The following is a 26714-nucleotide window of genomic DNA, read 5'->3' as shown; positions in this document are numbered from 1 at the left end:
TAATACTACAGAATAGTAGATAAACCAACTATTCTTGAAAGAATTAAAGTTAACATGCATGTGAATAGATGCTAAGCTGTATTCTACATACGGAATAACAATTCCCCTCTTGGCTTAACTATAGGGTGAGTAGATAGCAAGTGTGAAAAATAGGGACAGAGGTTGGGGGGTAATAGGTGCCTATATAAGACAAAGCCCCAAATATGAGGACTGTCCCTATAAAATTGAGATATCTGGTCACCCTACTTAGCTACAAGTTATGGAAGCATCAGTAGCGATTCCATAGTTAAGGCTTGAGTTAAGGTTTGTATTTAGAACAGGGCTAAAATTGCTCTCTTTCATATCTTAATGACTGAATTTAACCTCCAAATTTAGCACAGTAACTTTCCAAGGGCCAATAGAATTTTCTATGTATCTTTTTGGTGAAATCTTTACTAACTTATGCAGGGGAAACATTTAACAATGCTCTCTTGTGAAATTTGCTACCCACACACACACACACTCTAACATCTGGGACATAGGTCACATTAGAAACTTTAAAATTAAACACACAGCACTTCCCTTACTCATCACATCTAACTGAGTGATGCCGAGGTTAGCCAACACAACCACACACATCCGCCAGCTAGTTCTGTTTTCACTTGCTGCCTCCCTGACTCAGCAGCTGCCTCTGTACATAGTCCAGTGAGTCTGGGCAGCAGGTTGGGCATCGTGGGCAGGGCTGACGAGGGGGGGAAGCCGGTACAAATTACTGGGGCCTGGCGGTCCGGAACGGGGCTTGGGGCCCGGCTTTCCTGGCTCCCCCGCCCCCTTGTTGGCCCTGTTTAGCTGGTCCACCCTTGCTGGGGGGCCCGAAAATTTTTTTTTACTGGGGCCCGAACCCGCTCTCGGCGGCCCTGATCGTGGGATATGAGGGTTCAGCAGGAATGAAGAGAGGGTGGATGGATTTAGCAGGAATGGATGGAGACTGCGGGAAAGAGATGTTGTATGTGCCTGTGTGTGTCAGGGACTTGGGGGGGAGGGTTTTTGCTTTGCATGGGGACTGGAAGGTGGAGTGGTGGGGGGAAGAGCTCATTGTCTCCGAACCAAGTCATCAGCCCTTGAATCATTCCCTTGGTGCTGCTGCTTCAGCTCCCCAGTGTACCCAGCAGTGCTGTAGGAAGCTGACTGTCTCTGTACCAAGGCATCGGTGCATCAAAGACTCTCCATAGCAGTGCAAGCAAGGAAATAAGCAGTGAAGCCGCTCAATACCCTAGCTACACTCTATTCATCAGGTCCCATTATCAACCTGATTTTGCTGTCGGAGTAGTTTCTACTCTTGGGAGGGCACCTGTGTAAGAACCCAGGCAGACAGAACCACCTCAGCCCACGGCTCTTCACCCTCATCCTGAACAGCCACAGTGTGGCCTTAACTCTTCCCATGTTTCCTGGTTACGTGGCTGAGCTACTTCAGTGGTTACGTCAGGGCGGGTGTGGCATTCGGCAGTGACGCTGTGTGTGGTGGGTGCCCATGGGGAATGAGGAGGCTGGCCCTGTGGGTGCAGTGTGTGAGGGGGAGTGAACAGGCCTGACTGCTGCACCGCCCGTTGGCGGGAAGGCCCTGGAGCTGCTGTGCCCAGGTGGGAGGCAGGCCGTGAAGACACAAGAAGTGGCAGGCCCCGTGGCCACACTGCTCCTGGGGGAGGGCCAGGCCTGGCAGCCATGGTGTGGAGAGGAAGCCTGGCCAACAGTTGTGGTGCACTGGAACCAACATGATAGACATGATGGGGGTGGGGAAGAGAGGAAGGGTGGGGGGCAGATACAATAGGAAAGGGGTCAGTCAAAGCCTATGTGACAGTTACTCTGCCCAACAGCCTCTCCTACTCTTGCATGCACCCCCGGTCACGGTCTCCTAGCAACCAGCGTTCTCAGCCTGGGTGGTTGGAGCCGGTGCTTGGAACGGAGACAGCCCTAATGTTCTGCCTTGTGGCGGTGAAGGGGAGAGGAGCACCTTGTCCCACCAACGGTCCGCAGCAGCTGCCTCCTACCTGCAGGGATGGGCTCAGCCCCGTGGTGAGCGGGGTTTGTGGGGAGGCTGTACGTCATTGCCTAGTTGTGCCCATCCTTCTGGCAAATTCACATTGGGCGTGTGAAGCTCACCCTCATGGCCCCAGGCAGACAGCAGAGCTGTTCACCATCCTGATTTGAGTGGGTGGCAAACAACAGGGCTGACAGGCCTGAGCCGCGTGCTGTTAGCAACACTCATGCCATTCCCTCTTGCTTGGTAAAGGGCCTTGTCCATGTGGCATGCCGTGTTTTCAGCATAGGACTGTGAAATAATCCTCTGCCTACTCTTACATTGTTACAGAGGGACCCATGCTGGGATCATGCATGGAATATGCAAGACTGTCCTCAACTAGGCATGAGCCTTGCATGATTCTTGCACTTTTGTTGGCCTGGGCTTATTTGATACTTATATCTGTTCTTAAATTTATAAATAGGGAAGAGTTTTTCTCCTTTCTTTAAAATGTTTTGTGACCACTTAAGAAGGCAGGGGTTGAGCACATCTAACCAGCTATTAACATATATGAAGTGCATGAGTTTGAGTCACTATGCATGTAGTGAGTGACTTTTTTGGTAGGAAACGTGCCAGACTGAGAGACTTATAGGATTGGCATGCTCTTTGGATCCATCTATCAGCCATAATAACCCAGGCAGTGGCAGTGCAAGTCTCCTTGGCTGTTCAGTGTTTGGCCTTTCGGATGCAAATGTCCATTGCCAAATTAATGTCCATTGAGATGTGGACACTTGGGTCTAAACCATTAACTCAAATCCCACAGGCCACTCAAAATATGGGGAGGACATTAGATCACTGCATTCTTTGGCCTGTTTTTTTTTATCAATGCTAAAACAATAAAACTTGTGCTTGTTTTTTAACGATACAGCATGAACCAAATTCACAGCTGGCATAAATGGGGGTGGCTCCAGGGACTTCAATGGAATCACACCTGTTCATACCCAGGGTGAATTTGGTTCAAAGTCTTCATTTTTTTTTAAATCAGAGGATTTAATAAATGAATATTTGGGCTTGATTTTCAGAGCTGTTGAACAGCTGAAGCTCTCCTGGTCTTCAGCTGGAGTCCTGGCTGCTCATCATCTCTGAAAATCAGGCCAACTTTATTGACAATTCCAGGTCTGCATTTTAGGACAGACCATTTGAACATAAGCATATGGCTCTGATCTGGCAGTGGTTTGAGCATTGGCCTGCTAAATCTAGGGTTGTGAGTTCAATCCTTGAGGGAACCACTTAGGGATCTGGGGCAAAATCAGTACTTGGTTCTGCTAGTGAAGGCAGGGGGCTGGACTCGATGACCTTTTGGGGTCCCTTCCAGTTCTATGAGATAGGTATATCTCCATATATATAACACCTCCCTGTGTATTTTGCAGAGTCTCAGTCTGGCAAGGGAATGGAATGGTGAGTTCATATTTGAGCTGGACAGGTGGCAGAGATGTTACTGTGCTTTGTTAAAACTCATCCCCCTTACTTTAAGCACTGACCAGCAGCGTTTGGTCTCAGGTACAAGGAGAAATTGCCTTCTAAGAGCTTTCGAGAGCACAGCAACAAAGCGAAGTTCTCAGATTCTCTTAACAGCCAGCGCTGGAGATTCTTGAAAAGTGGCCTGGATGATTTCAGAAGTGGTGTCCCTGCTCCATCTGACAACATCATAATCCGTGGCACAAAGGGGCTTTTACCGATTGTTCTACCTAATAATGCATCCCAGCAGAAGGCAAGGAAAACGTTTACAAGACAGTCCAGGCTCAGTCCATTGCAGAGAGCCAGGCGGGATCACATTGCACAGACAGAACGCTGCCTGAGCCAACACCCCCTTGCGCTCTACCCTCACCTGGAAGAAAGCATCCCTCCAGAGGTAAAGTCCGCACGGTTGCTGCTGTTTTTCCTCAAGACTGAACATCCTTTTAGCATGTTTTAAATATAAAAGTAATCCAGATCCAGCTTTTCTCATCGGGTATTTTAAAACAATGTTATTTCCTACAAATTGAACGTCTACTAAAGCTGACTTGTCGTGGGCAGGGCCGGCTCCAGGCACCAGCTTAACAAGCAGGTGCTTGGGGCGGCCAAGGGAGAGGAGCGGCACCTGCGGCAATTCGGGAGCGGCAGGTCCCTCACTCCCTCTAGGAGCGAAGGACCTGCCGCTGAAATGCCGCCGCCGATCGCGGCTTTTTTTTTTTTTTTTTTTTTCCAATTGCTGCCTGCGATCGGCCAGCCCTGGTCGTGGGAAGGTGACCTTAAAGATAGGGAGAGATTTGAACTGACAGCAGTCACCGGCAGGCTTCTGAGACACCCTGCTAATATTCTGAGATTTGTCACACTATTTGTGTTCAGTCAGTGAACCTGCTCCCACTCAGCCATCAACATGGGCCACTATACAAAAATGGGCTCCTTTCATAGTCTACCACATGATTCCATATCTGGTAGATTATACAGCGATCAGTTGGTTTACATCACTGGGCACACCTCCAGATATAACTGGCTGTTCCAGGGCAATGAATGGATTATCCCTCTCTTGTATTAAAACTGGCCAAAGTCTTGCCTGATGTGGGTCCTGCCCTGATCTGGACCCTGGCCTGACTCTTGAATAACTACTTTTTCCCAGAATCCTTCCTTCCTCTGCTCTGGGGTCCCTCCCAACCTCTCTTCTGTTGGGAAACAACAGGGCCTAGTCAGTGCACACCTGCACTTATGATTTGGGGCGGCGGGGGGGTTGACACTGAAGGACTCCATGCAAGCAAGCTGGGGGCAGGGAGTGAAAGTGCATGGGAAACATTAAGCTTTCCACTCTCAGGTGGAATAGGGGAAGGTTATCATGGTCTTTTGGAGAGAGAGGGACCAGAAGCAGGGAGATGGCAGGCCTTGTACTGGGGGCCACAGCGAACTCAGGGTGAATATATTCATCCTCAGTGGTACAGTGCAGAATGCTGAGAAGGATCATACTGCTCAAAGGTTAAGAAGCAGTAAGACTGTGATTGTATTCATTGGGCCATGAAAGCCCCTTGAATTTGAGGATAAATAAGGAATCCTGGCTCTGTTCATGGCGAGATCAGGTCACAGAATGGTTCATCACACGCTGGTGGGGAAGCTAAGGCAGGGCACATGATCTGTAATGGGGTCTCCTATGTAGGCTCCGTGGGTGTGAGGTGTTTTTGGACATGTGCTCTGTTTTTGTTTGGCTCTCAGCTTTTCAAAGAGGTTGTGACCATCCTGGACCCGGAGATGTGCTTGCATAGTAAAGCTGGATACAAGGATCGTGACCAGGCGAGCCACACCCCTCAGCAAGAGCTGTTTCAGCTGGAGGATGGGAAAAGTAAAGAAATAAGCCCCAGGCCATCAGCACTGTGAGTACTGGACAGGACAGAGCGAGCAGCACCCAGGGCTATCTGAATCCACCTTCTGCTGCTGGGTCTTGGTTCAGTCCAGTCTCTCTCCTCTGAAATGAAATGTATTGAAAGAGAGGAGCTGAATGTTTCTGTGGGTGGGTGTTTTCCATACCCTGCCCCAGTTCAGCTTTAAAAGGTCTTGGGGACACCCCAACCTTTCTAGTAACTGGGCTCTAGCTAAACAGGAGAGCCGGCTCAGTCGATATTGAAGTCTTCTGCCTGGTTCCTCTGATGAGACACACCCAGGAGGCTTCCCAGGGTTGGCTGGCTTAGTAGGGCTTCAGCACGAAAGTCTTTATGGGCCTGATCCAAAGCCATTGACGCCAATGGAAAGATTCCCATAGACTCCAGTGGGCTTTGTCTCAGAACCTAGCTGCTAGTCTCCCTGCAGACCATAAAGATCTGCACGTAAATCTCTCTGTGCTGTAGGCCTGCTGAGGGCAGCCAGCTCTACAATAAGGGGACTCTGCAGAAGAAGCAGCAGCAGTATCTTCCTTACAGAAGGAAGTATGACTTGCAAGCTGGGAGCAGCAGGCACAGAGACAATTATTCAAACCCCACAGATCTGAAACCGCAGGAACGCATTTGTGCTGATGAGAGGCACTTACAGACTGCGAATAACTGTGTCATATCCATCTCTTCAGCCTCAAGCAGTCTAAAGGCAAGAGTCCATACACATGGTTTTCCAAGAAAGAGGTAGCCGCAAGAGAGAAGGCAGCCAGACGGAGGTACGTTCCTCCCCTTGATGAGAACGTAAAGCAAGTGACTAAGGAGTTTTGTGACTGGGTTGCTTCTTGGGTAAGTTGAAAACCAAAATCCTCCTATCCCAGCAGTCCAGTAATGACTTGGGCTAATGTTTTCAGACTTGGGTACCCGAAGGGCATCTACATCGTAAGTGGGTCCCTCAGCTAACATGCCCTGAGCACTACAGCTTCCACAGACGGCAATGGGAGATGCGGATGCTCAGCACCTCTTGAAAGATATAGGCCCAACTTCCATTGACAGTCACTGGGAGTTTGGAGCCTAACTCCCATAGTCGCTTTTGAAAATCCCAGCCTCAATATGGCTTTAGGTGCTTAACCTGAGGCACCCAAGTCTGACAATGTTAACCCTTATTCTGCTTTTACAGAAGTGTAATTGAAGTAGCCCAAATGCAAAGCAAACCACAAATCAGTTTATTCTGTAAGTCTGCCAAGTCCATCTGTTTACTCAAGCATTTGCCTGAGAGACGTGTGGAGGGGGAGTTATTGGTTAGATTTAACTGCTTCATTTTGGAGTCAGGGCCAATTTTTTTGATTGACAGTGACTCAGCAATTCAGGCATTGGTTTTAGTGAACACAGGTTACTATGATGGACACAGTTTAAAAATGTGCAAATAAATATTGGCACATTCCCTTTCTCTAGGAGCCAAATTCTAACTTGAGTGTTACTGCAGCACCACAAATGTCAGTGGGATCAGGTGGGTTTAAGATGGGGCAGAGTTTGGGGAATGCTTCTGGCATGGCTCTCTATGAGCTGAGGGGTGAAAACATTATCTACACGCCATGCCTGGGATTTTAAATAGCACTCTGCATTGGCCTTCCATTGAAGTCAATGGTAAAGATTCCATTGACCGCCATGGGAACAGAGTTAGGACAATGGTGAATGCTTTTGAAAATCCCATCCCAAGTGCTTTCAGACCTGGGGTACTTGGTTACGCTTTCACTGAAGTCAGCGGCCAAAGTCCCATGAACTTCAACGGGAGCAAGAGCAGGCCCCTGGATTCTGAATATTTACATAGCAGTGTTCAGACATACTCTTATAGTGTGCCACTTAGTACAGAGAGGTCTTGGATAACCAGGAATTTCACAGCATCTTCTCACTGTGGCTATCTATATCTGTGGATCTAAGTCAGACTGTAGTCTCCAGACCAGACCAGTGCCTGCTTTGTCTCAAGAGTCCATCTTCTGTCAAAGACCAAACTCTCTCCTTTGAGTCTCACCTATGTCATGGGAATTGAAGGCTTTAAGTAGAGTCATTTGCTAGCCTGGTTTATGTTATCGTTTGCTCAGTCATTCAAACAGCTCAATAGAAATACATTTGTTTTGCAGAAAACAATGTCAGTGTTTCTCTGGATTCATGCTAGTCGCTTTAATATGTACAAATAGTAAAATACCAGCTTCAATCCTTGACTGCACTGAGCGAGACAAAGGTGGCTCAGAGTTCTCCTGATCCTGCGACTAGTAGCTTCTGGCTCAAAAATAGAGAAGTCTAAGAGTTGTTCGGATATGGGCCAGTTTGAAATGGCTCCTGAGAAGCTGTTTTGCTGGGGAGGGTTGGCGGGAGCACAGCATGTTACAGTCCTGCCCTTGACACAACCCTCTACACCAAGCAGGAGGCTGGGAATTCCCCAGTGCCAGGGAAAGGTATCTGTCTGCTTTATGATGTCCGAGGGACTGAGGATCTGACCCATTGTGTCAACAAATCCTTCGAAAATCATGTATGTCAATAGCCTTGTGAAGGGTCTCGGGACAGAGACCGTAAAGGGAAATATGGTTACCTTAGGAGACCCACTGGACCTACTGTACGATAACAAATCATCTGGTGGCATGTGTCTTCCCTCCAATTCCAAATGTGGATTATGTTTAAATGCCCCCATGATGCATCTGAGAAAGGAATTCCCTAGAAATGAGACTATAAGGAGTGAATACCCCCTACTGCACGGCAGCAGCCATTAGCTAAAAATACCTTTGCCTTGCTGCAACGGAGCTCATGTCTACCTGCTTATAGAATGAGGCTCTGTTTGCAAAATAACCCTTGACTCCTATCACCGGGGGTGTGTAAAGCTTGATAAAGGGACAAAAGGCCACCGTGTCAGCACCTGTTGCGCTGGAAACACAGCAAAATTTCTATGTGAGCAGTGCTGGAGGAAGACAGGGCCACTGGGGACAGACGGACCGGACCCTTTGTTTCCGGGCTGCTAAGAGGTTGATTGCAAACAAGGGAGGGTAAAATACAAGGTTGCAAGGAGTGGACCCTGTTCCCCAGTCCTGCCTCATGGAAAGCACTGAGGTACTGAGTACCCACAGGTCCTGCTATTATTATTTACTTGTATTATTGTGGCGCCGAGGAGCTCCAGTCATGGACTAGGCCCCATTGGTGCTGTCCAAACTCAGATTTCACTGGGAGCTGTGAGTGCTCAATGCCTCTCAAAATCAGGGCATGAGTGTTTTGTCATTGACTTCAAAGGGAGCAGGAGCAGGCCCAAAGCCTGGAGCAGAACATGCCCCAGAATTGTGTGCATGGAGGGCTGTCTATACACAGATTCCTCGTCTTGCTCTGCTTGAAATGGGGGCAGAGGAGTGGGATAAGCCTTCTCTTCAGCACTGTTCCCACCCTCCTTCCGGGATCCTCAAAGGGCTCTCCATGGGGTTATGAATTGGTCCTCATGGGGACAAATTTGGGAGTTTGAGCTGGGGGTGGGGCTAGGGAAGCCGCTTTGTGATTACAGCAGTGCAGATTACTAGGAAGAGGTACTGCAGCTCCCCCCTGTATTACTGTTAACAGAGAGCCCCTCTTTGCTGGAGAACCCCTTTAAGGAGGATCATGGGGGCAGCTGTGTCCAGGGGAGGCCTTGGGAGTATAGACCCATTAGGGGCTCCAGGAACTCCTGAGATCTAGAGTCAGTTGGATTCACACGGCCCTGCCCTCCTGTGGATCTTGGGATCTGCTGGGTGCAGATCCATCCCTCTGTCCTGTGGAGCCCAGCCCTGTCATGGAATCATCGGTCTTACTAGGCGCCCCATTACTGCCACATCTGAGCAGGAAGTCAGATTTCCTTGCAATGCCCCCTCCCCAAGGGGACCGTAGCCAAGTTTTCCGTCCCCGAGGCCTGTGTCCACAGGTCTTTCCATGGAACGGGGAGCCCTGACCCCCCCAAGCACCTGCAACTCCCAATAATTTCAACTCAGCACTTCCCAGGATTTAGCCCAGTATGGAAAATAGATGTTCCAGTAGCTGTTCAGAAGGAAGGGCAGGTGTCCAGCATCCCTGTAACTGTGCGGCTGCTTATCCCAGCAGCGGTATCTTCAGTTATCCGGCGTGGCTCTTCGCTCCATCCCCTCTAAGAAGCAGAGTAGGAGTGTGATCAAGCGATGCCGTCACTTTCCTAGCACACTAAGCCATTGTTTCGTGTGACAGAGACTCTCACATGATCTGATGTTTTCTGTGTTCATTGTGGCCAAGTGCTATTGCTTTAAAATTGGGATTGAAATGGACAGGATAGTATTAGGGAGCAGGATTGGGAAATGCGATATGAGAAATGTGGGCTGCATTGGCCATTCTACCTCTGTCCTCGCCCCTGACATTGGAGTGTGCCAAGGAGTGCTCAGAGGCTAGCCATTCTCTGCCTTCCCCACTGTGCCCGGTCCCCGGACTTTAAGAGAACACCATGGTAGGCACTAGACCTGTCAATCTCAGGCAACTGTATGCCTAGCACTGCCCTCGTATCCCACTCAGAGCACAAATGGCCTTCAGTGACCTGTTTCAAAATAGAAACCAGACCGGAAGTTACAGAATCTCTGACCCCTGTGTTGAGGTGTGTCATATGCTCACGTCTTGTTTTACTGTATAATTGATCTGACTGGGTGGGAAAGGACTTTTTCTGATCAGAGCAGCACATGGTAAAGGGACCTTTGACATACTTCTTGAATTCCTACACCAGGAAAGCAAAGAGGAACTAAGAAGAACCGTTTCAAAGAGGGGCATGGTGACTTAGCATCACAAGAAGTTGTGTCCCAAGGCATGTGATGCAAGACTTGGTTTCAGTCTCTGGAAGCCTCTAATCTTCTAGTCTAATGTGGATCTGTCTCCAGGAAACAGCATTAGTTCCTGGGGAAAAAAAGCACTTTCTGCCTGTTTAGGAATCTAGGCTGGGATTTTCACAAGCACGCAAGAGAGTTTGGTACCCAAATCACACGGCACGTCAGTGGGAGTTGGGCACCTCTAAGCAGGCCTGGTTCTTAGTCTCCGGGTCCCTCATCAAATGACCTGCCTGCTCTGAGATAAGAGGTGAGGCTGACCCCCGATTCCCTTAAAGCAGTGGTTCTCAACCAGGGGTACACGTACCCCTGGCAGTACGCGGAGTGCTTCCAGGTGGTACATCAGCTCATCTAGCTAATGGCTGACAGGGGTCAGGCTGGAGACTCTTGCCTATATGCTCGGGGTCTTACTGATCGCCATATTTGGGGTCGGGAAGGAATTTTCCTCCAGGGCAGATTGGCTGAGCCTCTGGAGGTTTTTCGCCTTCCTCCGCAGCATGGGGCAGGGATCTCTAGCAGGAGGGTCTTTGCTGATTGAGGTCACTTAAAACAGGATTGGGGACTTCAACAGCAGAGTCCAGGGAAGGGGTAGGGACGGTTTTATGGCCTGCGGCATGCAGGGGGTCAGACCAGATGATCATAATGGTCCCTTCTGACCTTAAAGTCTATGAGTCTATGAGTCTATTTGCCTAGTTTTACAACAGGCTCCATAGAAAGCAGTAGCGACGTGAGTACTAAAATTTCATACAGACAATGACTTGTTTATACCGCTCTGTATACCATACACTGAAATGTAAGAACAGTATTTATATTCCAATTGATTTACTTTATAATTATATAAAACGAGAAAGTCAGCCATTTTTCAGCAATAGCGTGCTGTGACACTCTTGCATTTTGATGTCTGATTTTGTAAGCAAGTAGTTTTTAAGTAAAGTGAAACTTGGGGCTACCCAAGACACATCAGACTCCTGAAAGGGATACAGTAGTCTGGAAAGGTTGAGGGCCACTGCCTTAAAGGGCCAGCTCACAGCATGTAACAGGATTCAATCCTACTGAGCAGGGCAGATAGCAGATTGGTAATGATCTGCCTAAATAGATAACAGCTGTTGGTAACCACTGTCCTGGGCCAGGCTGGAACTGGTGCTGGGCAATGGTGCCTGTCCCCAATCTGCTGAACATCTAGCTCTCTACCAGTATGTTGTAAATATTTCCCCCACCCCCCAAGTGTGGTGTGTTTGACAACGTCAGGAACTGCCTCCCGCTACCTCCTAACGGTGCGCTTGGCGTATTATTGCAGGGAGGAGAACATTATAACCTCGATGAAGATACCATCATGAGGCTGTTTGATACCGGTTTTGAAACCAAGCCCACGCTGACTATGCCTGTGGAAGTGGTGGAGATAAACAATGTGCCACCGGAGCTGAGAAAACGTCTGGGGGTTTCATCCTCCCTGAAAGCTATAAAGGGTCCTCCTAAGGTAAGCAGGCCAGGGAAAACTAAACAAGCTGCACCTGCAGCTCTTATTAACTTCAATGGGAGTTCAGGGTGCTCAGCACCTCTCAGGCCCTATATTTTGTACTGTGTTATGTTATCTTAGTCTTAGCCATTTATACTGCCACGCACTACCATAGTGTCTGAGCGCCTTCCACATCAAATCAATGGCAATGTCCATAATTCTATACTCTGTCTATTATCAGCAATCAAATCTATATTACTTCTAGTATGTATTAGCTAGTATTTCATTCTGCTTCTCTGTTATTCGCTATCACAGTTGGGACTGATTCTTCCATTCTACTGCATGCAAAACTACCATTGTCCTCAGTGGAACAAAAGTGGGTTTGGGACCACTTTCATTATGTTTCTAAAACAACTGGCAAGAGATGACCTGTAAAATGATATTTGCTATTGTGCCTAGGAAGAGAAATATCGGATTCAACAGAAACTGCAGGGCATACATATTAGATTTGATCTCTCTTATTTTGAGCTGTTTCTACTAGGCTTCAACAGGGAATTTTCACGGCCATAGTAGATGACTTTTATCTTGCAGTGTCTCATATTCCTCCTTTCAAGCCTACTAGGTCCCCAGTCATTGAATGGGGAGCCCACTAGCCATGTGGAAGGGCATGGCTTGTGCTTTACTTACCCCATCATCTGAGTCCCCGTGAGAATCAACTCACCTCTCCAGTGGTTGCCTCCAAGCTTTTAATGGCAGAAAACGTAAAGAATATATAGCCCCCAGGAGATCATTCCGAGAGCTTGTACTGATTACAGAACTCTGATACTAACGCCAGATTTGCTAGTTTTGTTTCCATGTGTTCCTCTCCTTTTCATTGGGTCATCATTAGAAATTCTCTCCTTGGACAAGAATTGGGGTCAGAGGGAAGGGAGAATATTGATCCTCAAAAGCCCGTTTTACAAAAATCAAAGGAAATAGTCTCTCCACTATATAAGGGGTGCGGAGCTTTTTATGCAGACTAATGGTCTTGAAATGCCACCTGCTGGCCATTCTGTAATGTCGCATACAACGAGGAGAGACATCTATACTCATATTCATAATCCTTGAAAACAGTCTGATTTTTAAAGTAGTATAATAAGGAAATATGTTAATTCTGCAAGGTGATGCTTTGTCACCTCCTATAGCATGAACATGTGTCAATAAGGTTGTCTCCATCCTGCCCTTGCTATGTCATTAAATGGGCAGCAGGTCCTGGTATGAAAAAGTTGAGAACCACAGCTTTAATCAGTGGTCAGACAACCCCAGGGCGTAGACAATGTTAATTCCCAAGGGCTCTATCAGGATCTACGTGCAAGTTTTTGCACAGGCTGACTATGTTGGGGGACCGGTGTTTGAGATAAAGAGTTTTGCAAGCTGCTGTTAGGTGTTGGGATATTTTGTGTTACTCTATTTTTGGTGCACCTTTGGGCAGCCCTTCTGCTCAATGTAGATGAGTGCAGGAGAGTGAATGGAAAAGGATAACTTTCTTCCTTGCTAATTCATTTCAACTGAAGCCCCTCCCACAGCTCTATGTGCTCTTCTTCCTTTCCACTCTATTCCCCCCATAGATTTTGCCCCTCTGTTTCGCTTTCTATTTTATTATTGAGGAATATTTCCAAGGGAAACTGACACCTTCTAGTTAAACCTGAATTCCTGTCTATGTCCTTGTCTATGAGAAAGAACAACTCACTAGTATAGAGATGTAGGTAGGAGAACATGGAGAGAATGATTTCACTATCTGAAGTCTAATGAATAGTAGAAGAATCAATGGTGATGAAAATTAGTACTTTTTATTATATTGCTATTGCTAGGGGTAGCTAGTGAAATATCTCACACTTATATAGCAGTAATAGGACTTACATCTGCTATAGGCACCAGAAAGGGACACAATTGACTCCATCTTGCACTCACCACTATGATACCTGAGCACCTGATCTCATCCATCGACCAGGGCTGCCATTCCAGCTAGTAGAGGGCAGTGGTTCGCATACACATTGTGGGAGGTGAGTCAGACCTACAAACATGATTAGAGGATATTCCTCATTATTATGATTTTATTGTGCAGGGTGGCTACCAGCCCAAATGGGAGAAGATCAGGTATGGAGCCTGGTACCTTGACCCAAAAACGTGGAGAAAACAGAAAGTAAATGAGCCTTTAGAGGATCCCAAAGCAGCAGCTGATGCCATTCAGAATTTAAGGAAGCGGTTTAGTGAAAAGGTACTGCCTCTCTGGAATCTCGGTGGTGACATTCTCATCCTAGTTCAAGGCTGCAGAACATACGTTGTTACTGGAACACGCCTGCACACCATATGCTATCTGACTCAGTTCTAGTGGGAGGGGAATGGTTCATATCACCCATCCTCCTGACTATTATTATTATTGATTATTTGTATTCTGTGACAGTTGGAGGCCCCAATCATGGATCATGGCCTCACAGCTCAGCACTGTAGAAGCACAACAAATAGACAATTGTACAAACGTCCTAACTCCCATGAGCCATCCCAGGTGGGGGCACAACAGCGCCTTGTGTAAGTGCCGAGTCCAAAAGAAGACCTAAAAGCCAGTCACAATGTTTACTTCAATGGGTTCTAGTTTCATGTCCATTTAATGCTGATGAAAAATGTTTCTCTCTGCTTCCATGCATCTCAAGACCAGATTAAACGCCTTTCACATTTGGCAGTAAAAATTCACTCCCAGTCTGAGACTAAGCTCAGAAGGAATTATTGTTAATCACAGTCTCAACCCACGTAAACAAAGGGTCAATTTCATCTGTGTTATAAGCAGGCCCAATTCTATGGTCTTGTTGACACTAAAGAATTGCATAGTTGCAGCCTTATCAGAGACTAGGATCTGGCCGAAAGACTTGTTCATTTGTAGTCTTAACTACCCCAGGAAGGCCATGTGTGTTAACCTGCTATTTGGTCAAATTCCATCTATGAATTTGACTTCCTAAATTCCTTCTGCATTTTTAACTGGAGATGGTATTTTTCTCCACTTCCTGGACCAATCTGTGGTATAGCTTTGTTGTGCAATATTAAATAGTTGGTGTGCTTCATCCCCGAGATGGCTGATTGTCAGTGATGGGGGAAGTGGTCTCTATATATCTTACCTACCTCAGAGGGATATGTATATGGTGAGGTAAAAGAAGTTAATGAATGCAAAATTCATTTAGCTATTCAGACAGAAGTGCTATAGAAATATTTATAATAATTGCATATATTATTTATTATTATCAAATTGATAAACAGAGACTTCTTCATTTTGCAACTATTTCCTTTTCCTTTTTTTTTTAGTTTTTCCCTTTTGTTCTAGCAAATAAGTGTAGAAGAAAGATGTACATCAGCCTCTCAAAGGCCTGAGATTAAAGACGTTAAAATTGATACACTTTCTCATCCGACTAAAGGGCTGCACTTTCTGAGTAAACTTGAAAAGCTTAACACTTCAAGAGACAGAATAAACAGGGGTACCCTACTCATAAAAGTGAGGGTGGTTGGATAGTTTTGGTTTGCAGAATTTGAATAAAGAAATATCAGTCCTGTTATTTTTGCTTTAAAATGTGAGAAGGTGGCAGGTTCTAGAACTTGGCATAATGATGCAGAGATTTTCTGCGGACTCGCTCTCCTGGACAATTTCAGTCTTATCAGCTCTAACCCAGCAGTCTGAAAAGGTTTGAGTGTCTGGTAGGGGCAGGAGAGCTTGTGGGGGAAAAGCCCAAGGAACAATGGAGTTCAGAAGAAAGCTTTGTCTTTTTGTTATTATTTCAGTTAACAATAAATGTGAACCTCAGAGTGGGAGTAATTTTGGACCATGTCTCATGTGTGTATGTTGTGATAAGAGCTGGGTGGGAATTCCAGATGGTTACAACAACTTTACAAAATAATCCCTAGTAATTAGTGACTTGCTACAACACTCACTGAAAAATGACATACTGTCTCGTCGCAATTCAGTGCTTATGAAACACCTGGATTGCCGTAAAAATAGCAAATCAGAAATTATCTCTTGAATGAACTACAATGCATGAGATTAATTAGAAATGGAGTTTACCATATTTGTGAGACTTTCACGGAAATAACCTTCCCTGTCCCTTTCTTGCTTTGTTGACTTTTTGTATGAATGAGGGCATGAAAAAACAAATAAATCTGTGAGATTTATTCTTGAGTGTTCCCTTAATTTGGTTTGGAAATTCTCCTAGGAGGCAGAGGTCATGCAGCTCCATGGAACACATGCTTTTAAGGAATTCCTCGAAAGGAAGGGCTACCGGAAGCCTGAGGTAAGTCAGTGAGAGCGTAACAAGCCCATTGATGTGAACAGTAGCAATGACAGACCGGGATGCCTCTGGCCCTGTGCACTCTGGGAAAAGAGATGTGCTCAGTGCATCTTGGTTTAAGCATCAATGTTTCTAGCCCAGTGTAACTGACCAGGGTTGACAAGGATGGCTAGTCTTAGAGCCCTGTGAGAACCATGTTATAAAACTGTACACAACCTAGCGAGGAACACTACAGTCCTTACCACGTCAGGGTACCATGATACAGCTGTTACTGAACTGTGCTCTTAGCCCTGGGGCCAAATTCAGACCTGATTATGGCAAGGGGTGGAAGTTCACCAAAGCCAAACACCAGCCCTATCGGGTCTCAATTTGGCCTCAAGGCTGTAAAATAGCTTCGGGTAGACCAGTTCTTGTTCAAAACAACTCACACTGGTCAGGGAACCTAGGCTTGACCCCTGCTGGCAACGATGGCATTGAAACATGGTAGCAGCTAGCGCAGTTTGGACAGGGATGGTGAAGGCTGCACGAGACACCTCAGCAGGACATGCTGCAAGATAGTGTTTCATCATGGCCACTCTCAACTCAACAAAGAGCCCTCCTCATAGGCCATTCATTCAGAGCTCGACAAGGAAGGCCAGGCCTTAGACTGCCCCTTGGCTCATTGCATCTAATGGTGCACTCATCGCTTGCCAGGGTGATCACATTAAGAAGTAACCATTGTCTTTTCTGCTTAGCCCTTTGGCTGCAACATCCTCCACAGTTTCCATGCTGTGGCTGAAAGCAGAATCATTTCCAAGTGCTGGATTTCCACTGGAGGTCATCAGTTCACAGGGATGGGCCTGGTACATGGGTGAGGCAGCACTGGAAGTGTTTTGCTCAGTGGAAATTGGTGCCGTCAGGCAGTCAATAGGCAAAGAAGACACATCCCCGTTAGAGGTGTCTGGGACTCCCCAGGAAACGTTGGGATTTTGCACGTCATCTGGTGCCTGGGACTCATCTTGACCATATTATACACATTTATATATGATAGGTTAGGTCTGGCCCCCGGGCCAAACATTGTGACAGGCTGGCACTGAATGGCGCCAAATCAGTCATCTTCGAAGAAAAATGGAGAGATGGAGGCAAAAAGAAGAAAATGAAGTGGGTGACAGACCAGACAGGAAGAAGCAAAGCTAGAAAAGCTGCAGGTGAAGATGGAAAGAAGGCTGCAGAACAGAGATGGTCCCTCCCCTATATCTGTCAATAAAAACCCTTCTTATCACCTACACAAATAAACGATATTCACACCATCCTGGATTCAGATGGTTTGGCTTGCACATTTTTGCCCCCACCCCAATTATGGTCAGCATTCCTCTGATCTCCCCTCTCTGTGTTGTGTTCCTCTTCTTGGCCTTACCATCTGTTCATTCATCCTCTTTCTGCTCACCTTCCCATTCTTAGAGTCCGCTCCTTTCTTCTTGGATCTTGTCCCTCCTAGCCCAGGCTCCCTGCTTCCAGATGAGTTTCTCTTCTCCCTCAGTCTGAGGTCAGTCTCCCTATTCCCCTTTGGTCCTCTAATCCCAAGGCAGAGTTTCCCTTTCACCCCTTCCCACACCAGAATAGGTTCCATTAGCTACCTCATGCAGAAAATCCACGTCTTTCTGCTCCTAGTTATGCCCCCTCATCCCAATCAGCCCCAGAGTCCCTCTCTACACCCCATCAGCTAGAACTGGGTGTTGTGCTTCTTGTTCCTGGTGGATTGGGGAAGTGAAGTCTGCAGTGATGCCTCAGGAGGCTTTGTGGTGCTGGCAGCCAGCAGTGTGAAGAGGGAGAAGGGATGAGGGAGATGCAAGCAGCTAGGTGTGGGAAGACAGCAGAAGGTGGCAGGAGAAGGTGGGCTGGAGCTAGGGCAGTAAGGTGGCAGGTGGGACTCTCATTAGACTCAGCAGATCAGGCATGGCTGCGCTGTCACACCGCTTTGTGGGTTCAGCAGGAGGAGAGCCAGATTATGTTGACTAAACCACCGAGCACAAGGCCTGGGAAGGGGAAAAGCAAGGGGAGAAAGGGGACCATAAACAGCAGAGAAAACAGCATGATTCCTGAGAAATCAGACTGTGACCTGGCGATGGGTCCCTTTCCCCCTAACTCTTGTGCTCTCTTTCACCTCTCCCTTTGCGCTCAGTGGTTGAGCCTCATTGAACCAAAACAGGGCAAACAATATGATGTCTTTTCCCTGCCCTGGACCAGCAGCCATTGGCTTTGTTCCATGTGCCAGGTCAGTAAGGCAGCATTTCAGCGGTTAAGCCAGGCTGTCTCCTCCTCCCACAGCTCCTACCCCTCCCCAGAGAAGCAACGACCGCTGAGGAAACTCTGTGTGTGTGTTTTGCTAAGACACTGCCATGGACAGAGAGATCTGATTAGTTCCCCAGGCCCGAAGCACTGACTCCCTGTAAAAAGCAGCAGGAAATAAGGCTGGATCTGGGCCAAAGGCCATTGGACTGCATACTCTCAGCCCGGTTCCCAGTGAACAACTGTCCACATCACAGAAGCCACCCCCACAGCTGGCACTAATTGGCTTCCCTGTTCAGGGGATCTCAGTGGAGAGAGCAAAAAGTGCATGAGCTATGGGAGCTGAGCTGCCCTCTGACCTATCAAGATGCTCTGGCTCGCTCAGGATGGGGTTGGCGCATGACTGCATGGGAAGCTTCCATCACCATTGCCCATGTGGTACCTATGGAGACAAAGAAGTTTGATTGCCCCGGAGACTGCATTCATGCACCTTCCAACAGCTCCGTGTCTCATGCCATTAAAAACAAAGATCTGTGTTAAAGCACTAAGCACACTGGTGTCTTGATCCTCTGTGACTTGTTCTTTTATATCTTGTAGCCAGTAGCTGGCCATTTAAATGCATTCCTAGTAACTGTATTTTAAATCTATGTTTTCCTTTAGTTTCTTCTGCAGATGCTGGCTGCAAAGGATGGTAAAGGAGCAAAAGAGGGGACATCAAAGGGCCTTAAAAAGACATGAGGAGCAGAGGGCAGGTTTTTTCTCCACACTTGTTAATTAATGCAGAGCTCTGACTTTGTTAACTCACATTTGTTTCCTCTAAATAAACCGTTCTGAAGGCTCCCGTAATGGTCATTTCTAAGCTGTGTTGATTTGGTTTCTTTCCACCTTCCTCAGAAATTGCTTATCAAATATATTTGAAACAGAACCACTTGGGCTACCAGTTTAGTTTCAGAGGGGTAGCCGTGTTAGTCTGTATCAGCAAAAAGAACGAGGAGTCCTTGTGGCACCTTAGAGACTAACAAATTTATTTGGGCATAAGCTTTCGTGGGCTAAAGCCCACTTCATCGGATGCATGCAGTGGAAATACAGTAGGAAGATATATATATACAGAGAACATGAAAAAATGGGTGTTACCATATCAACTCTAATGAGACTAATCTCTAAGGTGGGCTATTATCAGCAGGAGAAAAAAAACCTTTGTAATGATAATCAGGATGGCCCATTTCAAACAGTTGACAAGAAGGTGTGAGTAACAGTAGGGACAGATTGACAGAGCCAGAAGAATACCCAGAAGTCACCCACTTCACGACAGGCCCAACAAAGAACGTAACAGAACCAGGGCCGGCGCTTCCACTAGGCAACCCTAGGTGGTCGTCTAGGGTGGCAGGATTTGGGGGGTGGCATTTTGCCGCCCTTGGCGGAAATTTGGCGGTGGGGGGACCTTCCGCTCCGGGCCTTCGGCAGAAATTCAGCAGCGGGTCCTTCACTCGCTCCGGGACCCGCCGCCGAAGTGCCCCGAAGACGCGGAGTGGCAGGACCCCCGCCGCCGAAGACCCCAGACTCCCTGAATGCTCAGAGGAGGAGTGCTGCCGCCTAGGGCGGCAAAAACCCTGGCACCGCTCCTGAACAGAACACCACTAGCCATCTCCTTCAGCCCCCAACTAAAACCTCTCCAGCGCATCAACAAGGATCTACAACCTATCCTGAAGGACAATCCCTCACTCTCACAGATCTTGGGAGACAAGCCAGTCCTCGCTTACAGACAGCCCCCCCAAACTGAAGCAAATACTCACCAGCAACCACACACCACACAACAAAAACACTAACCCAGGAACCTATCCTTGCAACAAACCCCAGTGCCAACTCTGTCCACATATCTATTCAAGGGACACCATCATAGAACTTAACCACATCAGCCACAGCACCAGGGGCTCGTTCACCTGCACATCTACCAATGTGACATATGCCATCATGTGCCAGCAATGCCCCTCTGCTATGTACATTGGCCAAACCGGCCAGTCTCTACGCAAAAGAATAAATGGACACAAATCAGACGTCAAGAATTATAACTCAAAAACCAGTCGGAGAACACTTCAACCTCCCTGGTCACTCAATAACACACCTAAAAGTCACAATACTCCAACAAAAAAAACTTCAAAAACAGACTTCAACGAGAAACTGCAGAACTGGAATTAATTTGCAAACTGGACACCATTAAATTAGGCTTCAATAAGGACTGGGAGTGGATGGGTCATTACCCAAAGTAAAAACTATTTCCCCATGTTAATTTTCCCCCTTACTGTTACTCACACCTTCTTGTCAACTGTTTGAAATGGGCTATCCTGATTATCACTACAAAAGTTTGTTTTCACTTGGGGTAGTGGATCCCAGACGCAGGGTAGCTGGCCTGGCTGCTCAGCCATGCTAAGAGTTGGCTTGGAGGCACTGTTACATTCTGAAGATTTCAGCTCGTCTCTGCTGCGCTGTGATGACTAGGCGTTTTACCCAGCATGCCACAGTTATTTATGAGGTGTATGAAAGTAGCGCCGCAAGGCCCCAGTCAAGCCTGAGGGGCCCTATTGTGCTAGGGTAGGTGCTGTACAAATGTGGAATAAGAGACATTCTCTGCCCCAAGGAGCTCACAGTCGCCTAGACGAGGGAAGCATTATTGTCCCTCTCTAGGGTTACCATACTTAACAAATAAAAAAAGAGGACCCTCCACGGGTCCTGGCCCCGCCCATTTCCCACCCCCAGCCCTGTCCCAACTCCGCCCCTTTTGCGCCCCAACCCCGCCCCCTCCTCCCTCCCACTCCCAGCCACGTGGAAAGGGCTGCCCGAGCGCTACCGGCTTCACGGTTTGCCGGGCAGCCCCCAGATCCTGCGCCCCCGGCCGGCGCTTCCCCAGCGCAGCTGGTGCCCGGGAGGGGAAGCGCCCAGCCAGGGGCGCAGGGTCTGGAGGCTGCCCGGCAAACCGTGAAGCCGGTAGCGCTTGGGCTTCGGGCAGCCCCCTTGCCTCCGGACCCTGCGCCCCCAGCCAGGCACTTCCCCTCCTGGGCTCCGGCGGCGCAGGGTCCGGAGGCATGGGGGCTGCCCGAAGCTGGTAGCGCTCGGCTCTTAAACAGAGCTGAAGAGTCAGGGGAGGAGCAGAGCTGCCGCGGCCGGAGGCTCTGCTCCTCCCCTGATTCTTCGGCTCTGTTTAAGAGCCGAGCTGCCCCAGCGCTACCGGCTTCGGGCAGCCCCCGGGCTTCCGGACCCTGCGCCCCTGGCCGGGCACTTCCCCTCCCGGGCTCCGGTGGCGCAGGGTCCGGAGGCATGGGGGCTGCCCAAAGCCCGTAGCGCTTGGCTCTTAAACAGAGCCGAAGAGTCGGGGAGGAGCAGAGCCGCCGCGGCCGGAGGCTCTGCTCCTCCCCTGACTCTTCGGCTCTGTTTAAGAGCCGAGCTGCCCCAGCGCTACCAGGAGGTGCAGCACAGAAGCTGCAGCCAGGGGGGAGAGGGGGCAAAGGTGTCTCTAAACTGGATTTTCTGGGGGCCACTGTGGCCCCCAGTGTAAATTAGAGCAACCAGGAGCTGCTCTGTTTTAAGCTTCCACTCCATGGGTGCCTACAGGCAGCTCCACAGCAACTTAGGATCCCTGTAGCATGTAGACTGTGGGGACTCCCTGCCCATCCTGGGGCCTGGTTTTCAAGGAAGCCTGCGTAGGCGACTGCCTGTGGGAGCGCTCTGCAGTGCCTGCGCTGTGAGAACTCTTTGCTGGCTGGCTGCAGGGCTTTTACAGAGCAGCGTACGCAGGCTGTAGCAGAAGTCAGATTCCCACCAGTGAAATCAGTGGAGTTACACTGGCTTAAAATGTAATGCAGGGGTGAACCAGTCCCTTGGCTTCAGGCCCAGCATTAGCATGGGTCAGAGGTTGCAGGAATAAATATGCTGAAGAGTGCTTCCCAGAACGCAGAGACCTAATCCTGGAGCAGTTCCTGAAGTCATTCCCAGCTGCGAAGGAGACTTTATCTGCAGGATCTCACTCCGGGGCAGGCTGTGACCTCAGGAGGTACCGGAGACTCATCCTGACAGTAACGAACAGGTGATTATGTCATTTAAACTCCTGTTTAAAAGAAAAATGAATGGCGATGGAGTACATTCTAGCGCAGCCACAGGGCACTTACGAATCTGAAGCACTTGTCATTAACAGTACACGCAGGCTGCTTTAAACCAAAGGTTTCTGTTATAGTATCAACAAAACACTGATACATATTCTCCCTCCATAACACCAGTGTTGCTACCACCATTTCAACTGCACTGATGTCAGCAAGGGGGAGAAGTTAGTGAGAACTGATCCTAGTGTAGACCAAGCCTACAAGACAAACCTGAAAGAATCAGCATTCCCATTGGAGTCAGGGAGTTTGAAGGATGTTATATGATAAGCTTGATTATTTAAACACAAATAAACAAACAAAAACAACAATCCGTAGTGTGTAGTTTAAAAACTGCTTTCATGAACTATATATATTTATGTTAGCATTTACCTTATAACAACTTGGACGCGTGATTTCTAATGTTTTATTGGGAAAGACTATTTTTTCCAGTCTTACTTTTCACCAGCAAAATGTCTAGATGGCTGTGCAGAGCTATTCAGAAAAGTGATTCTGTAAACACAGCATTATGGGTTTCCATGTTTATTGCTTCTCAGTGACACCAAAGCCGATTTGCTCAGTTTACAAAGAAAATATATTTTTTCTTCCAATTGCTCGTCCATCAAACTAAGCCTGAAAGTCAGCCTAGTTCTTTTCAACCTATCCTCAGTAGTAGCCTTGCCACTTCGACAATTGCACATAAAGTACACCAGTAATACAGCTCCATTACTGGGGAATGTGACCCATTAGTTTTTCCTTTGTCCTTCATATTCTTTTTTCCCCACAAGGTATTAAATATTCAGTAGCAATAGGTTCTTCAGCAGTGAAAGGCCCCTGATTACGCAATGTTTCCATAACTATCAGGGATAGACTATGTCAGAACAATGCTCCCTTTTAATTCACTTACTTTATTTTAACAAAAGTATTTGAACCCTCCAGATTCAGTTACAGAAAAACTACAAGGATAATAGAAATATTAAAAGAAGTCTAAAAGGGAAGTGGCAACCAACTACAGAAAGGGATTAATTGCATGTACTTTATATTATATGCCATGGCAAGTTAACAGTGAGCTGGAGCCGGTTCCCACCGGTTCGCAAGAACCGGTTGCTAAATTTAGAAGCTGGTGTAGAACCGGTTCCTAAAGGGGCAGGCGGGTGGGCAAACTCCAGTGGCCCTCGGGACCGTCCTGTCTGGCCCGCCTGAGCTCCCAGCTGGGGAGGCTCCCCCGGCTCCTCCCCCACTTCCCCCCCTCTCGCAGAGCCGCCGGAGCCCTGGGAGAAGCAGCGGGGCTCCCGCAGCTATTTAAAGGACCGGGGCGGCAGAGGCAGCTGGAGCCCTGGCCCTTTAAATAGCCCCTGGAGCCCCCCGTTACCCCAGGACCCTGCTTCTACCGCCACTACTCCAGGGCTCCAGCGGCTATTTAAAGGGCCGGGGCGGTAGAAGCTGCGGAGCCCCAGGCCCTTTAAATAGCCCCGGGAGCCCTGGGGTAGCGGGGGGCTCCAGCTGCCTCTGCCACCCCAGTCCTTTAAATAGCCGTGGGAGCAACAGACTTTTTAAATAGCCCCTGGAGCCCCGCTGCCACTACCTCAGGCTCCAGCAGTGGGCTCTGGTGGGAATTTAAAGGCCCTCGGGCTCCAGCCCCTGCTGGGAGCCCCAGGCCCTTTAAATTATCCCCTGGGGAAGCCGGGCCACCCTGGTACGGCGCTCCGGCTCTTGCTTTCACCTCTGGGTAAGGGGGTGGGGCTGAAAGCTCCAGCGGCTGCGCGACATCCTTACACAGCAGCATGGTAAGGGGGCCGGGCCAGGGCTGGGAGGAGGGGTTGTATAAGGGGTAGGGAGCGGTTGGAGGGGGCGGAGGTTCTGGGGGGGGCGGTCAGGGGACGGGGAACAGGGGGTTGCGTAGGCATGAGAATCCCGGGGATCTGTCGGGATGGTGATGGATGGGGTTGGGGCAGTCAGGGGACAGGGAGTGGGGTGAGTTGGGTAGGAGGTGTGGTCCTGGGGGGCAGTTAGTGTGGCGGGTTTTGGGAGAGGGTGGTCAGGGGATGGGGAGTTGTTGAGTTGTGGGTTCTGAGGGGGCAGTCGGGGGCATGACATGGGTTGGGGTCGGATGGGTGGGTGGCGGGGGGGAGACAGGCATGTGGGGCTTGTACTCACCGCGCGGTTCCCTACCGGGTCTTCGGCAGCACTTCGGCGGCAGGTCCTTCACTTGCTCCGGGTGAAGGACCTGCCGCCAAAATGCCGCCAAAAACCCGGAGCGAGTGAAGACCCCCCTACCGCCGAAGTGCCGCCGAGGACCTGGTAGGGAACCGGTTCTTAGGATTTTGGGAGTTCATCACTGGCTCCTCGTATTGCAATTTGGAGGAACAGGTTTTAAATAGCAAGGCAAAACTGCATATACACATCTCTCCTCTGAGCATATACAGTGCTAACAAAGACAATGTACAAAAAGAAAATCTTGGTGAGGATGTCCAGTTGGCCCCAGGCTCCGCTGGTCTTCTCAACCAGGGCCTAATTCAACATGTGTTTAATTTTAAGCATGTGCTTAAGTTCACTCCCATTCAGCAAAGCCCTTGAGTACATGCTTAAAGTTAAGCATGTGCGTACATGCTTTGCTGGACTAGAATTCTCAGAGAAGTTGTACAAGTTAGTAAGCACAGATCATACGTATAGAAGGGAAAACCTGTTTTAGATTATGAACTCACTGTATTTATGCAGCCATACAGGGAACTTCAGCCATTGTGAGGACTGTACACTTGTGCGTCTATAAATTTAAATGACATTTTATGTCCTCTTAAGCTGACACAGTGTTGCTCTCAATGACACTAAAAGATTAAGAACAGCGCATACTGGAAATAGATTCTCTCAGACATCCAATTAGCCATTCTCTTTTCTAACGAGATAGCTGCTAATAAGATCTCATTAATGGGTTTTAGAATTCAAATCACAACAATTAGGTAAGGATAAAAAGAATGGATTTTAAAAATTAGTTCCCAAGACTGAATGGAGATAGCTTTCCAAATTCTTTGTCTGGTGCTAATCCAGGGGTGGGCAAACTTTTTGGCCTGAGGGCCACATCTGGGTATGGAAATTGTATGGCGGGCCATGAATGCTCACGAAATTGGGGTTGGGGTGCAGAAGGGGGTGAAGACTCTGGCTGGGGATGTGGGCTCTGGGATGGGGCCAGAAATGAGGAGTTCAGGGTGCTGGAGTGCGCTCCGGGCTGAGGCAGGAGAGAAGGTCTGGGGGGGGAGGGAGAGGGCTCCGGCTGGGGGTGCAGGCTCTGGGGTGGGGCTGAGGATGAGGGGTTTGGGGTTCAGGAAGATGTTCCAGGATGGGACCAAGGGATATGGAGGGCAGGAGGGGGATCTGGGCTGGGGCAGGGGGTTGAGGCGCAGGGGGGTGGCTCAGGGGTGCAGGCTCTGGGTGGCGCTTAAATCAAGTGGTTCCTGGAAGCAGCGGCATGGCCGCGGTTCCTGGCCAATGGGAGCTGAGGGGGCAGCACTTGGGGTGGGGGCAGCATGCGGAGCAGAGCTCCCTGGCTGCCCCTAGGCGTAGGAGTTGGGACATGTTGCTGCTTCCGGGAGCCGCACCGAGCGGCTCCCAACCCTGCTCCCCGGCTGGAGTGCCGGAGCGGGGCAAGCTCCAGACCCCGCTCCCTAGTGGGAGCTCGAGGGCCAAATTAAAACGGCTGGTGGGCCGGATGCGGCCCGTGGACTGTAGTTTGCCCACCCCTGTGCTAATCAAAAGGTTAAGCCATATAGCGTTATTACCAGTTTTTAATGACTGCCAAACTAGGATCAAGGATCTATAAAGCCACAACTCTTAGACTGAGTTACCTGAGTTGCTAGTTTAATCTTTACCAGTATAATCCCTTAATCCTGTATTAAAAACTATCCTCACTACTTCAAGAGGCCCAAAACTGGGTAATAAAATTAAATTAAATCAAAATAATTGTCAAATCTAATCTGTGCTAATGGGATCTGAAATCCCTACCAAGCCAAAAAAACCCTCCAAAGCAGAACACAAAAGAAGGAAGGGCAGTACAATGTTAAGAAATCCAATTGTAAGCATTAGCAAACAATGCGGAAGTTACAAAAGGAGTAATAAATTTATCTGACTTCTAAAAAGAAACAAGAAAACAAACCTAACCAGTATTCAACCGTACTAGCAAGTAGAAAAACAAACTCATCTGCCTTAACTCTCACCTGCTAAGAAGTATCTATATAAATCATACTGCTCCAGAAGTTATTGCAAATAACCTTCATGAAATATGGTGCTGATCACTTCATCAATCGTAAGAGTGTATGATTCTTCACTG

General features: G+C 48.5%; 1 protein-coding gene across 1 annotated transcript; it reads left to right on the top strand.

Annotated features, from left to right (window-relative positions):
• Window positions 1-2035: 2035 nt before the first annotated feature.
• FAM47E (family with sequence similarity 47 member E) lies at window positions 2036-19028 on the top strand. The gene is made up of 8 exons (XM_054028805.1): window positions 2036-2052; window positions 3557-3908; window positions 5237-5394; window positions 6081-6234; window positions 11533-11712; window positions 13796-13948; window positions 15924-16001; window positions 18927-19028. The coding sequence occupies exons 1-8, from the start codon at window positions 2036-2038 to the stop codon at window positions 19002-19004; spliced, it is 1170 nt and encodes a 389-aa protein (XP_053884780.1). The 3' UTR covers window positions 19005-19028.
• Window positions 19029-26714: the final 7686 nt, after the last annotated feature.

Source organism: Malaclemys terrapin, chromosome 5, assembly GCF_027887155.1.
Source record: "Malaclemys terrapin pileata isolate rMalTer1 chromosome 5, rMalTer1.hap1, whole genome shotgun sequence".
Taxonomy (NCBI): Eukaryota; Metazoa; Chordata; order Testudines; family Emydidae; genus Malaclemys; species Malaclemys terrapin.
This window is presented reverse-complemented; position numbering and strand designations above follow the sequence as displayed.

What these genes read in the sequence shown, in the direction of transcription:
- FAM47E (XM_054028805.1), top strand. An exon ending in AAGAAAGCATCCCTCCAGAG is followed by an intron (nt 3,909 to 5,236) that starts GTAAAGTCCGCA and finishes TTTGGCTCTCAG; the next exon opens with CTTTTCAAAGAGGTTGTGAC. An exon ending in AGCCCCAGGCCATCAGCACT is followed by an intron (nt 5,395 to 6,080) that starts GTGAGTACTGGA and finishes CCATCTCTTCAG; the next exon opens with CCTCAAGCAGTCTAAAGGCA.